The following is a 16,499-nucleotide window of genomic DNA, read 5'->3' on the forward strand; positions in this document are numbered from 1 at the left end:
CAACATACCTCAAACTCCAGATAGTGGTCTTTGAGCTTGTATTCATCGACGTCCTTGGCTTTAACTTTCTTGTCTGGGGGATAGGAGCGGTGCTCAGCCAGCTCGGTGGTAATCTGCTTCAGTTTGCCTTCATGAGATTTCAGCTGTTCCTCCTGTAGGAGATTATTAAACCACTTAGTGGGCAGAAAATAATCAATAGGGAAAATGGACAGTGCTTTTAAAACTTGCGTATGTTGAATGACTCGCATTTATCTAAAGAATCCAATGTGTCCCCGCTCCTCCATCATCCTAACTTTCCAATGCTAGTGTTGGTAGATTCTTTCCTAGGATGGCAGTGAAGGCCGCTTTCCTAAACCAAGCTCTATTCACAATACCAATGGCTTTCTAGCTTTAATAGGTGTAACTGTCCCTGGGTTGGCACCAGGTATCCAAGAGAAACCTGACAGGCATGACACCAGCAGAACAGTTAATTGCTAGCCTGAGTGCCACACAACTTGACCTCTCCGATTCATGAGGCAACAGCAGTGTTGCTGGTTTCCCTCCATCACAATGAATGTGTGTCTGTCTGCAGAGCCTTTTCCTTTCTTGAGATGAAATACTTCTCTGGAAACCTATCAGATTGTTTTTCTAGAAAATACATTACTTTTTTCCCTCTAAAGCAGCATGGGTTATCACATCCTTCTTTTCCCTAAGTCAAAGTATTCATTCAATTACAATGTAACCATGGACTAATTATTGCCAGAAAGTCAATAACAGGCTCTATGCACCAGTGGACCATGGCTGATCTATGTCAAAAGATTTCAACTCTAAGGGAACCATTTATATAGTGTAGCAGTAAGTTCCTTAAGATGATATGCTACCAAACCCTCCCAGGGCAGTTTAAAACATTCTTGAAACAAAGACAATGGAGCTCACTTGCATTTGTAAATGCTGACTATCTCGGATTCACATGCAAATTATCCCAATTCTTGAGCATAAATTTCATATATACAATAAGAAATAAAAGCAGAAAGGAGGAGACAAAGGAACTTTTAACCTACTAAAATAGGTGACAAATACATCTTATATAACATCAACATAATCTTAGAATATAAAAATGTTATTGTAGAGGAAAATAATTTTAAAATGCCATAAGAAAATGAATTCCGACACTAAATTACCACCACTGTAAGTTTAAAAAATATACCCAGAAATTTTAAGTCACTTACGATATCTTAAAGACTTCTATATTAGTGCACAATTTAAAAGCCAACCAAGGAAAAAAAAATTCCAAGTATAAAACCATCAAAATAGAGAAAAATACTAAAAAAATAAAAAGTACAGCGCATGGGAGTAAAAATAAGCAAGAAAGATGGTGGAATATGAATGAAAGATGACAACATTCGTTTTCAAATAAGAATTGTCACACAACGCAACATTCATAGAAGTATCATGAAAGTACAGGTAGGGAAGGGGTAAGAAACACACATTGAGATGTCAGAAAGGAATCCACACCGCCAAACCCCTGGCTTGTGCACTGGTAATGCTAAAACTCAATGAAAACGCTTCAGGGAGCTTTTATACCTAATTTCTCACTCATCTGTTATTTTCCCTCGGCCAATTATAAACAATGCTATGGATGAAATGTCTCTCATCCACAACTCATATGAAGCAGCTCTAATCCCTCATCTGGTTGTACCTGAAGCTGAGGTCTCTAAGACAGCAGTTAAGGTTACAGAGGTCCTAGGTGAGGCTTACTGATTTAACAGGATTAAATCTCTAATTCAACAAAGAAAGGTCAGGTGAATCCAAGGCAAGAGGGCAGCTGTCTACATCCCAAGGAAAGCTATCACCAGACATGGACCCTGCTGCACCCCGATATGGGCCTTCCAGTCTCCAGAACCATGGAAGGAAAAAACCCTGCTGTTTATATCATTCTTTTATACTATTTTGTTTTGACAGCTGCAGCTGGCCATGACATACCAGGTCAATAGTTTTTGTTTCTTTCAAAATTGTTTGCTTTGTGTATTTACTGCAACATGAAATTTACTTAATTGAATTTTGACACACAGACCTTTGGTGATTAGAAAACTTAGAAAAACATGATGTACTTCTTTAAAAATAAAATGTTTGAATACTCAAAAAGTTATACGAATGATACCTAACAACACTCACATTTGTTTATACTCAGTTTAAGACAAGAAATATTGCTGGGCATGGTGTCTCATGCCTATAATCCCAGCACTCCGGAGACTGAGGCAGGAGGATTATTGTGAGTTCGAGACCAGCCTGTGTTACAAAGTAAGCTCAAGACCAGCCTGAACTAATATGAGACCTTGTCTCAAAAGCAAAAAAAAAAAAAAGCAAATAAACTGAAAACTCCCTGTACATTCCTATTTAATTCATCTTTTATTCTGTGCTATTTCGCTATTTCTGTATTAAGGTATGTAACCATAAAAAGAATATGCTCTGCAAATTTTAAACTTTATATAAACATTATTTATATGCTTGAATTTTTAAACTCAGAATGCTTTTAAGATTTATTCACATATAATCTCTACTTTCTTTTAACTATCGTATAGTATCTTACCAAAGGACACAATATTTACATTGATTCCAGTTTTTTGGTTGGGCTTTTATTTTTGCTGTTATAAATGAGGTTGAAATGAACATCCTCATACAATATTTCTTAGTGAATCTAAGCAAGAATTTTTCTATAGTAAATCATCAAGTGATGGAATTTTGTTTTAAAATATGTGCATTGTTAAGTTGACATTCAACTGTGTACTGAAGTGCCTGGATCTTACATTTTCATAGCAAATTTCAAGATTCCCACTGTTGTATATACTTGTCAAAATTTGATTTCAGTACATTTGTAAATTTTTGCTAATTTCATGGCCATGAAATGACAAGCCACTATGATCTGAACTTACGTTTACCTGAATATGCATCAAGGATAAGCACTTTTGTGCACATTCACTGAATTTTCTTTTCTGTGAGCTGGTTACTGGAATAATGGATCAAGTTTTTAATTGTGTTGTTTTGTCTTTTCATAGATTTGTGTTAGTATAGTTACGTTTTAAGAAAACAAGTTAGTTTTTTTTTTTTTTTGTAATTAAAATTATTAGGATTCAAATGTATATATTTTCCAAAAAAGATTAAATCCTCTGCGTTTTTGGACTTTGGGGAGTCTTGGTATATATTATTTTAGGTGCTTGCTTATTTTAAAAAAACTTTAGACCTAAGCTCCTGATCCTGAATATTCACATGCTTCTTTGCTTATCAAACAATTCCCAATTTTTTTTTAAATTACTGAGGCTACATATAGAGAGGTTGAAGGGAAGTTAGGGGAATGGAGAAAAAAATATCAACTTATATCATGTAAAGATACAAATTCTCTACCATGAATGTGATCAAATATATATCTAAAATGCATCAAAAAATCTGATTAAAACACATACAGAATATTACATTTGTCATTTTCCTTCCTATACCAGGATTTATCAAAACATATAGAATGCTATTCAGCTATGTTTCATAAACCATTTGTACAGAAGTGATGTTTCTATGAAGCAGAGTCTGTCACAGTGCAGTGTGTTTCAGTGTCACCCACACTGCAGTCCCCCTGGGTGTGCAAGACAGATATATGTTTCTTGGTACCCACGTGGATCGAAATTGCCTGGCAGGGCTGGGAAAGAGATTTTATCGAAGTTCCCAGATATTTCTTATGCACACTTGTTTGAGGATGACTGCTTTGGTGGGTATAAAAGGGTCCTAAATAGATTCAAGGGAGAGGGGGATGGCTGGCATGAACATCAGAAAGAGGAAAAACCTTGAAGTTTCAACTTTGTCTCTCTACCCCCAACAGGAGAAGAAAAATGTGTTCCAGCTACATTGCCGTGAAAAACAACTTGAGAAGGAGACTCCTACACAGTGAGTTGTTCAGGAAGAACTGTGCTGCACTGACAATAATCAATTTTAATAATTTAGGCTAATATGTTTTGGATAGAAGACAAGAATAAATTAAAGAAAAGCTCAGAAATGACAGGGTGATGAATAATGTGTCTTAAAAGTACCAAACAATCTTTTAATTGAACATTTAATTTTTTTTGTCCCAGCACTGTTTATCTTTTTCTCCAGCAGGGTACTCACATTGCTATAAATTTTATAAATTGAAATACCCAGAGGTTCTGGGATTTAAGGGAGTCTCGTGACCTGGCTCTGGTGTGCTGAAAGGCAAGACAAGCAGTCTCATTTTCACAATGCTGAACTAATACAGGGGTCCTCAACAGGCGGGGCGGGATGTGGACCCCAGAAGACATTTGGCAATGTCTAGAGACATCTTGGGTGTGACAACCGCATGTGTGGGGAGGGAGGGGTAGGTGGTATCTAACTAGAAGCTAGGGATATTGCTCAGCATCCTACAGGTCACAGGTGAGCCTTCCACAACAAAGAATGATGCAGGCCAAATGTCAATATTGCCTAACGTGAGGGTGATCAGGCTAAAGAGAACTAGTCTATGTGGTTGGAGAAATCAGAGATGTCTCCAGACACTTATTTTGGGATCTGCGGGACCACGCTGTGAGCAGCATGGACAGCTTCCAAGAGGCTCTGCTCTCAGTGAGGTTACCTATCCCTAACAGGCTCGCCAGGCTGTGAGTCAAAACTTTATTCCTTTTAAAATCCACTCTCCATCACACACTTGGTTTTACACATTTCTTTTCAAACTGTCCTATTATTTTTAGTAGCAAAATATCTTTTAAAAGTTTTACTCAGTTCTTCCTGAGAAGGCAGCTGCCCACCATGTTGCCCAGAGTAGACCCCTAAAGTTGTTTTTATTCCTACCACCAAATATGGTCACCCTCAATAAAATGAACCAAATGAATGAATGAATGAATGAATGAATGAGTAAACGAAATGCTTGCTGGGATATTACCTTAGCATTCACCAGATACTGGAAAATTAAGAGCTTGTTAAAACAAAAACAAAACAAAACAAAACAAACAGGCAAATATGAATGAAGTGCAAAGCCCAGCATATTAGATTTTATATAATGTGGTCTCCTACACATCAAAGTCTCTCATCTGCCCTCAAAACATGGAGTACCGCTTAAATGAAACTATTAATAAGATTACAAAGTACTGCTTTCCCAGTTGAAAGCACTGTCAGGATGGCACACCTGAGATAGCTTTGTTGTAGTAGCAGGCAGAAGTGGGCGGCTAAACTTCTTCTGAGAGCCAATGGCTGCTGGAAATGGAGGGGCAGAAAATACGGCTGCGACACAGTTGATTTTGTTTATCCACCCCTGCATTTCCTCTGGACTCCTATGAGAAACACAGACATTTATGTTAGCATATTTCCACATCTACACAAATCATACTTTGCCCACTAAATCTCTGGCAACACTTGACTGGGAATCAACATTCTCCATAATGATCACGAGGCAGTGACAGGGTATAAAACCTATGATCATCAGAGTGTAATACTGACTATCCCTCTAGAATACAGAAGAAAAAAAGGGGAATATATTCATTAGACTTCTATTTTTTGTTTGATAGTAGGTTAGGTTAAAAACTAAGCTAAACATTAACTCATCCTCCTAATCAGATACTTTTATTTTGGAGCATAACTGAGGCATAGATTGATAATGAGTGTGCAAAAGGCTATATCCATTTTGGAAAAACAGTTTGATAGTTTCTTCAAAAGTTAACTACAAATTTATTGTGTAACTCAGCAATTCTATTCCTTTGTAGGTACCTCAGGAAAATAATAGCATATAACCACATAAGTATTTGCATGTCAATATTCATGGCATCATTATTTCTAAGGATCAAAAAGTGGAAACAAAATCCAAATGCCCAACAACTAGCAAATAGATAAACAAATTGTAGTAAATCCCTATGATAAGATAGTATTCAATAAAATGATCAAGTACTCAATATGGACGAACCCCCAAAATTTTATGCTAGGTGACAAGCTAGATGCAATAAATTATATAAGATTCCATTTACATGAAATGTCTAGGAGAAGCAATAAAGAGACGAAAATAGTACATTAGTGCAAGCATGCGACTGGAGATGAGAATGGGGAGTGAATGTAAAATAGGCACAGGGATCTCTCTGGAATGATGGCAGTGTTACAATACTAGGCTGTGGTGATGGCTACAGTATTTGTAAGCTCAATTAAAAAATCACAGAAGCATATATTTAAAACAAGTGAAAATTTCCGGTATGTAAAGTATAGCCTAAAAGACTGCCAAAATTCACCTCAGAGGAGGTGGAAATCATCCAAAGTCATGATCATATTTTTAATTTTATGTGTCATTGTATCCAAAAGGTTAACCCTCAACAGATGTTTATAAATTCAAACATTGAGTGGCAGACATGGGCATGAACAGCAAAGCTTATCGTGTACGCAATCATAAAGATGAAAAAGTGCTAATCAAATCTAAAACCATTTCCTTTACCAATTACACTGGAAGAAACCTCACTAACCTGAGATCATACTATATATACGGACTCCTCAGTGTACCTTGTATGTCTGTCTAGTGTGATTACTTCAATGTTGCTCTTTTAACTGACTTCTGTGCCAGTTCAATCTGAAGTAACTAGATTTATAATAGCTGTAATCATGCATCTAGTTGTGAGTCCCCATGTGGTGGTAAATATCCTATTCCCACACTACGAATCCTTTTTTGTTTCCCTATATCACCTGACGCCAGCAATTTTATACTCTTCAAAGTTCAAAACCCAAAAGAGGATCAGATCTTGTTTCTATTTTTTTGATGTCATGTTGCTTAATCAACAACCACATACATGTTTGTATTTATTACTTCAATGTCAAATTTTAATCCTAGTGTCAACTGGGGTCAGTCAATTGTACAATTGATTCTGAAGTCAAGCTGAAGCCACAAATGATTAACATTGTCTGCTAGATTGACACTATTGTCACCTCTACTGAAATCCCTTTATTTGAAGCTCCCTTTTAAAAATCCAAAATTTCTCACTTCGCAAATCCAGAATTCTTCAAGTGGAATGCTTTACTTCTAAGCTGAAGTCTGTCACTGGACCTCCTGTGAAACTGGTAATGCAAGCCTTCCCATGTGCATAGTATGATTTTATGTTTTCCAAGTATGGTCACAGACTAACAGCACTCAGAAAGCAAACAAAATGAAAATGTATACTTATTGAACAATGTCCACATAACAAGAGTTTTGTGAAGTGCTTTATATACCTAGTCATTTATTCCTCATCAGAAATATATGAGATAAATATCACTACCTACAGAAGCAACAAGTCAAGGTTTAAAGTGATTAAAAATTACACGTTGTGAGAAAGAGCGAGGAGACAGAGATTCAAATCCACATCTAATCTGTATTACTCATTTTGTGAGAGAACATGTCTACTCCAACTCTCATTTTATTGAGAGGAGTACTAAATTCTAAGGATGATATGCAGCTAATTAAAGTCACAGGGATACTAACAGCACATGGAGGCAAGGTCCCTATTATTTATGTGAGTCATCTCAGGTAGTTACTTCTTTAATGGAACCAGGTCACAACCCTGACTCCACTTCAAAAATTTTCCCTACAGAGCCAGAGTCCATTCTTTTGTACAAAATGGTGGCAAGGAAACTAAAAACTGAACATAAATGAGGACTAAAGCAAAAAGACATACTGGGTTTGAAAAAGCAAGACCCTCCAGTCGGCGGTTTTGAGTTTAAACACATTCGGTTTCTTCTCATAGTCCGTGGCCTTGGACGCCAGGGCGTGGTGCACACTCACGGCATTTTTCAAGTCCTCCTCAGACAAGGCCTTCTCTGGCTTATATTCATCCTACAGAGGGAAACAGAAAACAGACAAGAGGGTCAGATTGCAATTTTCCTCTTTAAAGCCTGTAACTAGAGGAAAGCATTTTAGAGAAATCCATGCAACTTCATGAAAAAAGTGAACTGAATGGGGAGTAGAACTGCAGATTTGTAAATGCCACAGAATAGCACATTATTTGAAACAACTGCTGAGAATGAAACAATCTAGAACACCGAGGGGGCATTTTACAAAAAGCTAATATATAATAATTAAGGCAGAAGGAGGACTGTCACACACATTTTACAGTGAGCTGAAGTGAAGTTGGGTCCAAAAGTGTGGTCTGATTTCTAGGTTAAATGGGACAAATGCAAAAGCTTCCAGATAGCAACAGAATCATCCTGCTGGTGGAAACAGTGCCCTTGTGTTCTTTATTCTGACATCATAACATTTTCCTGCTGCTTTGGGGGAGTAAATATTATCAAAAGAAAAATGAACAGTAAAATGAATTCTCTAGTTCTTTTGCTCAAAGAGAAGAAAACAAATTTAATGAAGAAGAGAAAGCTTAGGTCCATTATAAATAGGAAAAAAATAGGCAAAAATTACATAAGAAAGGTGTCATATATATGCCATTTTGGTTCTGGTCATCAACTGCACAATGCATCATGTTTAGAAAGATTCCTTTGTATGGCACCCCTTCAAGCAACAACAGTAACAAAAATCTCAATTGGAAAATAATTTGAATGTTTACTGATTCCAGTAGCTCCTGGGCATATTAGGATAAAAAGGCCCAACACCAGTGTAAATATACTACCTGTATACTGCATACAAACTTGTAAGAGACGTTTTCGAGATTTTAATGCCTCTCTTCCTGTATTTTATCAAAACAAGATATGAAGGTAAGTAAACTGGCATTTATTCTGTAAACACACACACACACACACACACACACACACACACACACATATTTGCAAACCCCACGCCCACCCCCTCATTACAAACACTACCTCCTAATCAGTAACTAAAGTCTAAAGGAAGACTATCTGTTCTCTTATCACAGTCTAGTCTTAAAAAGTAATTATGGCCCCCCATGTCTTCCCTCCTTTTTATCAACATCATCCAAAAATGAAGCAATTTAAAAGTATCATTATCCTTAAGTCAAACTGAGTAAAAAATAAAAGGGCCTTTGATCTTTAATGATGACTCTCAATGATCTTTACAAATAAAATTTTGCCTCTAAAATATGAAGTACATGCTAGTAGCAATATAATGATTGTCCAAATGTACAATATTCGATAACAAAGTTTCCATATTAGGACTGTAACAAGTGTTACTAAGCTTCAGAGTTTATCAGATGTGTTGTTGACAATGATAGCCTGCTAGAGAGACAGGATGAACATAGGAAAATATTAAAATAAATATAATAAGCTTTATATGTATTTGTTTTTGCATGGTTGCAATTTATAGAAATATTTTGAGGTCTTTTTCTTTTTCAAATAGATTTTTTTTCCCTTCTCAATGATTCAGTATTCCAAATTCATGAATCTTCTTCCAGGGAATTTTTTATTAGACTGGAACTATCAAGTAGATTTACCGTGACTACAAAATTTTCTCTCTTGCCGCAGGATTTACTATTTTAGAAGCCTGCATGTCTGGCCCTTCCTCCAAAGTAACAACTTCTTTCTAAATAGGAATCTGAGAAACATAAATAATGGAGGGAAGATAAATGGCTGGGGCCAAAATTGCCCCTAGAGTATTTATATGTAGTCTCTATTTTACATATACTGATCTGCTAGTGTATTTAGCATTGGAGCTAGAAATTAGACTAGGCATGTATATGCACCTTTTTTCCTATTGTGGGTCTACAGTGTGAGTTTTTTTCTTAGTCTTTCCTACTTTCCTTTGTGTTTTTTGATTTATATTTATTTGAATTTCTTGATATGATTACTTTGTTGATTTTCCTATTTCTTCTTTAATTAAGGAAAAGTTGAAAACTATAATATTTTCTGAGTATCATTACACCATATATTATAGTTTGGGAATAAAAACTAGTTTTTCATTGTTTTCTACATAGCACTAGTTTTAATTTTTTATCTCTTCTTTGATCTTAGTAGTACTAAAGAAAGTGCATTATACATTAAGTGCTATGTTGTTTGGCGCACTTAGGTTAATAATCATTATCATCTTTACAGCTTTGTGTTGCTCATTATTTTAAAATGTTCTTCCTTTATTGTTTAGTGTTTTATCATATAATATGGAAACTTAAAAAAATCCCTTCTACATACAAAATGCTATTTCTTTACTCCTTACACATATGACAGAGTTTCATAATAGTTTTATCTATCTCTCTGTCCTTGTTAAGCCTAACTTTTGCTGAAGTAGTTTTGTATGCTTTATGCTGCAATCTTACCAAATTTATATTGGATTATTTATTCTCTGTTTTAAGAAACCTTAGTTTGTATTTACATTATACATTCCCTTGTTTCTTTTAGATTTAATTGTTCCTTCTTTTAGATTTAATTTGCTTTCACTGCTCATTTACTTTCTTCTCACCATCTTGACATCTTTAATTTGAGCTTTTCATTATTCTGTCTTCTCCCAAGTATTTTTTCAGGTATTCTTTAGTTCTTCTCAACTGTCTCACAATTTGAACCTTTCTTCTCAAATTGCTTCCAGTGTGTAAGTCTAGAAGTCTAGCCTCCAATTTAATAGAAATCCAATGGCAGTCTAATGCTTTTTTTTCTGTATGTTTTTCTATTGGAAATCTCTCAAGAGTTTCCCTTTATTCTTAGAATTTGTGAAGTTTTGTGACAGGCCCTAATTCAGATTTAAAATCTGCAGATTTGCTTATACTGAATGATTCTTTTCCAGATCTATTAAAATCTTTCTGTTCCACTCTGCCACATGTACACAACATGCCTAGTTTGCCACAAACTAGGGTCAAGGATATGGATGCCTGGAGTTAGCATATCTATGTTTAAATACCCAGTTTTGATACTTAATGTCCCTTGTGACCTTAGATAGGTAAAATTCATTAAGATTCAGTTTCTTAATGGAAATATCTTCCCTAATTAGAGGATTAAACTACGTGACATACTATTTTTGAAACTCCATAATGTTCGTTGCAGGGCTGAGGTTATAGCTCAGTACTACAGAGATTGCCTGTCATGCATAAGGGCCTGAATTTGTTCCTTGGCACTGAAAAAAAGGGGGAAAAATATGTCCCTAGCATACAATAGGCACTCAATAAATGCTAGCTGTAAAATTACTAATAATAATGTCTTTTATGATATATTGTTTAACCTTATATCTACAAGGTTAAGCTTTTAAACATCAAACCTAATGTTTATCTATCCTATAAGTGTGCATATTTTGTGACCTCATTCACCTTCTCTACTTCAAAACAGTGGGACCTTGTGTTCTTAGTTCAGTCTTCTACAACCTTTTCCAGAGTCTGCTTTCATTGCTTATTTTCCTTCTTTCATAACTTAAATCATTCTGTATCTACTGGCTTCTTCCACATCCTAAAAGTATTCATGAGGTCTATTATCATTGCAAGGCAATAGTCTTTCCTGAATATTGCTTTCTTTCCTAGCTACTATCTCATGCTTTTTTCTTCATTTCTGAGTTTTAATTCACATTAATTGTTTTTATATATTGTTTCAGTTTGCTTTTAAACCCAGGTCAACTAAAGCCCATTTTCATACTTTATTGAAAATACCTTGACAAAGATCAGCAATAACCTCTTAATTGTAAAACTCAAAAAATTTTGGTTTTTGGTTCTTATCTAATGGCAACCAAAACAATCTAAGTTGCTGTTCAAATTCTTTCTGGGTTTTTTACTATAATGTTTTCCTAGTTTCTCTCTTATCTCTCTTGCCATTATTTAGCTCTCTTCTTCATTCTGCAATTGGCCTTCTTCCTTTCTCATTCTGTGAGTACTCCTTGGTATGGTCACAAGTACACTTATGGTTTCAGCTTCCACCTATACCACAGTGTTTACCAAATTGCCATGGATGAAAAACAAACACAATACCAACTGGTAGCTATTAATTCTAAGGGACTTAGACCTCATCACTTGGACGCATTATAGTTATACTTGGAGCATAGTCTGTCTGTTAATATTTTCATTTAAAACCAAGCTTAAAAGATGACATTCTTAGACTACTCTAAAACTGCACAGAATTTTAAAATGTAACACAGATCTCAGTAAAATCCAACAGTAATTGCCACCTTTTGGTGTGATTTTAAGAGGGCTTGCCTTTTAAACCCGTGGAGGAATTTAAATTTCAAAGTCATAGGCTAGTGGTATTAAGAGAGTGGAAATGCATTCAATTATTGAATTTAGACATAGTGCAGGAGAGACCTCTACTCATCAGTCATGGTGAGGGAAAGACCCTGGGAAGAGATCAGATTAGGCCATTAGGGTGCAGCCCCATTGAGTGACAACGAGAGAGAGAGAGAGAGAGAGAGAGAGTTCACGTAGCGATACAAACATGTTTCCCATGTTCCCACTGGATAAGACGTGGCCCACACCAGGTTTTGCCAGTGTTTACACTATCTTACGTGGATCTTGTGCCTTTAGAACTATGAGTCCAAATAAACTTTTTCCTTTGTAAATTTGCCTGCATCAGGTATCTCAATATAAAATGAAAAGCTGATGAACAATCCTTTAGCATAGCATCACTGTTTTTTAAAGAGGTCTGTATTTCAAATCAGCTCCTTTAGTTTATATCAGAAAAAAATATATTCCACTGGGTAAAAATGGAAGATAGCATCTATATAGTTAGGTTTAAACTGAAGTCTAAGAATTTTAAAGCTAATAAGTTATATTTTTCTTGTTAAAAATTAAAATAACTTTGTCATTTTTATAAAAGGCAAATATAAAAATTAAAGTATTCTCAGAATCCTAAATTCCTACTAGACAATGAAGCTCTAAGTCCAGGGAAAAAGGAGCCAAATCTATGGAAGAGTACAAACCTTAGAGTTGACAATTGGATAAAAAGAAATGACTATTTCTTACCCAATTCATTCTGGTATCTTTTTTACTACAAATTTAGGAGATGGTGTTTAAATGAGGGGACTGAGAAGAAAGCAATAAGAGATAAATTATCATAATCAAATCATTTCAAATCTAAGGCTATTTGCTATAAATCATATGTGACACAGAAAGCAAGATGAATCCAATCAAGAAAATTTCTTTTAAGAAATTGCTCCATGACATCTAATTACTATCCATTTTCTCAAACAAATGAAGGGTGAAAGACGCCCAAAAACATGTTACTCTCCTTGTGTTCTCTGCAATCTGCACCTTTTTATCTCCTATGATTCATTATAGCAGCATTCTACCATCCTAATAAACATGAAGAACATGATTTTACAATGCTGTTTACTTTAAATCCATGTAAAGCATGCAATGAAAAACTTTCTTTTAAAATATGTGCTCATTACACCTCTTGTGAAGCTGAATCATAACACCTTAACATAAAAATCACCTAATATATTCACAAACAATTAGCATCAACTCTGAAATTTTGTGTTCTTAGTTGAATATAAAGCACAATTTGGAAAGTGACCAAATCTGAATTGAAATTCATCAACAGCAATTAAAAGCATACTCAGATTCTGGTTTCCAAAGCATTATTTACTTCATGCCTTATTAAATAGGTAAGACTGATATATGTAATTAAAACTGTTCTTTGAAAAGTTGAAATAGTCTTGATTTCCACCCACAGACTATAAATAGGGGAACTAGGATAGGTTCTTGATTGAAACTCTAAGGATATTAATAAAAACACCAGTAATTAAACTGGGCTCCCAAATAATCTATTAATTTCTGATTTTAAAATGGCATTAAAAGTGTTTTTCATAATTTGATGGCTATCTTCTCTTTTTTGAGATGCAAGTACTTCTTATTATCTTTCTAAAAATAATTCAGATTCCTACTGCTATTTTTATCAAAGAACAGGGAAACTGTTATGTTTCCAAATCTGGAAGCTGGTCGGAAATAGCAAATCAACTGAAAACATGTCTTGTCCACTACTCAAATAGGCATATATTGAAAGAATCATTTAATCACAGATTATACAGCTGAAAGGAGCCTGGAGTCTCACTTAATCTAATTTTCTCATATTATATAAACAAAAATATGCCCGATAATCCTGTAGAAAAGAGAAATGAGAATAAATCAAGTCAATGAATTCACAAATTTCCTTCAATTAAACAAGCATGTAGTGTTTTCCTTCTGCATTACAATTAAATAGAGGCACTGGCCCACAGTAATATTTTATTATTCCTAATGAAACCCTCTGCAGCCTATTGACAGGACACAGACATAGCAGGACTTGGAGCAGTCTCTTCACAAGGTCTCTGTGGGGTGCAAGAAACTTTCCAGGAAAATCTGGACATTATGCACATTATGCACAAGAAGCAGTTACAAAGAACACATAACCATCAACAGCACTTGTAAAAGGATAACAGGATTCTGACTCAGTATCTAAAGAAACTTCAATTTTTTTTTTGTCTTTTCGTTTTTATTGGTACCAAGGATCGAGCTCACGATCGCACACTTGCAAGGCAAGCGCTTATGCCGCTGAGCTAACCCCCCAGCCCCATAAGAGTCTTCAATTTTTAAACAGAAAAAAAGTCTCAGCACTCGCTCTTCCAGTTTTCAAACTGATCAACAAGTGGGAATGTGCCTGGCAGGAAGCTGGTTCTCCTCTCTATGGGAGCCAGGCTTTAACATCATTTTGTTTAAGGTTGCTCTGGCATCCTTGTGACTATGATTGTTGTCCATCACTCTTCATAGTGACACTGGGTCCTAAGGCTGGGAGGGCTTCCCTGGACAACAGGTATATGACGAGTGTCGACATAGTATTTATTGAAGAGAAGAAAGTGATGGAGGAAGTGAGGGAAAACAATAGGAAAGGGGATGAAGAGAAAAAGGAAGAAGGTGGAGGAATGAAGGCTCTGTAGAAGGGAGGGAGAAGAACCAATGAAGAAAATATCAGTGCCAGGGATCTGCAGAACACACAAAGAGGTTTAGGTCCTGGACCTATCTTACACTATCCAGGAAGAAGCCACAAAGCACTGTATTAGCTTCTCAGGTGGAGACCAAAAAACAAACAAACAAACAAACAAAAAAAACCTGCAGAACAAACCACTTTCTGTTTGCCAGGCATTCACATTGGAATTGTAGTTTTTTGTTTTATTTTATTTAAGGAGAAAAAGAAAAAAGAAACAACAGAAAAGGGGTATAAGTTATACAGAATTTCAGAAAAAAAAATAAACAGTAGGAAATCACTAGTTAATGGATTATATATTGTCATCTTAGAAATATTTGTTCAAGTTACAAAATTAAAGCATATAAAGTGGACATTCAAACAGTGAGACTGCAAACAGTTCTGTTCAATGATCCAACAAAACTCAGTAATATCATTGTTTATCTTATACACTTAAATATACATGCAGTTATATCATTTAGAGCACTTTCTTTTCCTCTCTTTTGTACAATGACTATTACACATTTTGGGTTTTATTACTCCCACAGTTCTTATTACTTTTTTGGAAGAGAGTAAAACCAAATGTGACATAACAGAACAGAGTCGGTCAAATCAAAAGGGTGGACATAATAGATAATGTAAAAACATAATACAAGGTGATCAACAATGGTTACCACAATGCCTCCCGCTATCTCAAATAGAATTGCCTATATCATCAGTTGTAATAAGATTGAACAAAACAGTAAAGAACGAAACCAACAAAGCCAAAACATTGGAGACATTACAGGTCTTCAAAAGTAGGTAATAGTCAACCAAGAATGGGCATCATAATGAATCCCACTATCTTCACAGCTGTTGCCTAAACTTTCGAACCTGGTACTATCAAGCAAAACAGAATAGGGGGACATCAGTCAAAACAAGATGGTGAGAGCAATACAGGGCTTTAAATCAAGTTAATAGAAAATCAAAGTGGGTTACTATAATATATCCGGCTAGTTTTTATTTATTTTTCCCTTAATTAAAAGGATAAAAATAAGAAAGTAAATAATAAAATGGAGATTGAGATAAAAGAGGGCATAACAATAAAACAGTGCAGATCAAAACATAACCATTTAAGCAAAACAGTGTTTCACCACGATAATCCCAACATAAAAGTAGTTACTGTATTGTCTCTTTCCTTGAAATCTTTGAGTATAACTTTGTATACTGTAGCATCAAATACAGGGTATTTGGAATTGTAGTTTTAAGCAGAATCCTTAGAGCACACACTTAATGTTTCCAGCTCTAGATATGAGGCATGTTTTCAGCTACACTTTCTTTCTATAATTTATATTTGTTTAAAAATTATGATCATCCTTAATATTCCTTATATAATGGTCTCACTTCTTCGCCTGGACTAGATCATTATCCAAATTATGACTAATGGAAATTTTGCGAGTGATTTGTATTCTCCCAAGAGAACAAGGAATAATAAAGTGAATAAAGAAACTTCTAAGTTTTCTTCACTTATTTTTTTATTTTTATTTTGGTATTTATCATTCTTTTGGAGAATGATGTAAGAAGGTTCAGATATTTTTAAAGCATCAAAGGTCCTAGGACAGAAGTTTCATTAAAGGAGCTAAAAATGCTTTGAGCACAGAAGAAAGCAAAAATAGCCACAGGAGACTCAGCCAGGGATCAGCTTGCCCTGGCACTTTGGAATTCAGCACGTCAGC

General features: G+C 35.2%; 1 protein-coding gene across 8 annotated transcripts in view; it reads right to left on the reverse strand.

The window, feature by feature from the left end:
* Psd3 (pleckstrin and Sec7 domain containing 3) overlaps positions 1-16,499 on the reverse strand; it is a 505,243-nt gene that overhangs the window by 31,644 nt on the left and 457,100 nt on the right. For all 8 annotated transcript variants that reach the window (XM_063234820.1, XM_023561432.2, XM_063234821.1 and 5 more), the window contains 3 exons: positions 7,656-7,813; positions 5,159-5,303; positions 9-152 (listed from right to left, as the gene is read on the reverse strand). In XM_063234820.1, coding sequence (XP_063090890.1) covers positions 9-152; positions 5,159-5,303; positions 7,656-7,813 — 447 coding nt within the window. The remainder of the gene's footprint in view (positions 1-8; positions 153-5,158; positions 5,304-7,655; positions 7,814-16,499) is intronic.

Source organism: Cavia porcellus, unplaced genomic scaffold (assembly GCF_034190915.1).
Source record: "Cavia porcellus strain 051 isolate PalLab524CR breed Dunkin Hartley unplaced genomic scaffold, mCavPor4.1 scaffold_24, whole genome shotgun sequence".
Lineage (NCBI taxonomy): Eukaryota > Metazoa > Chordata > Mammalia > Rodentia > Caviidae > Cavia > Cavia porcellus.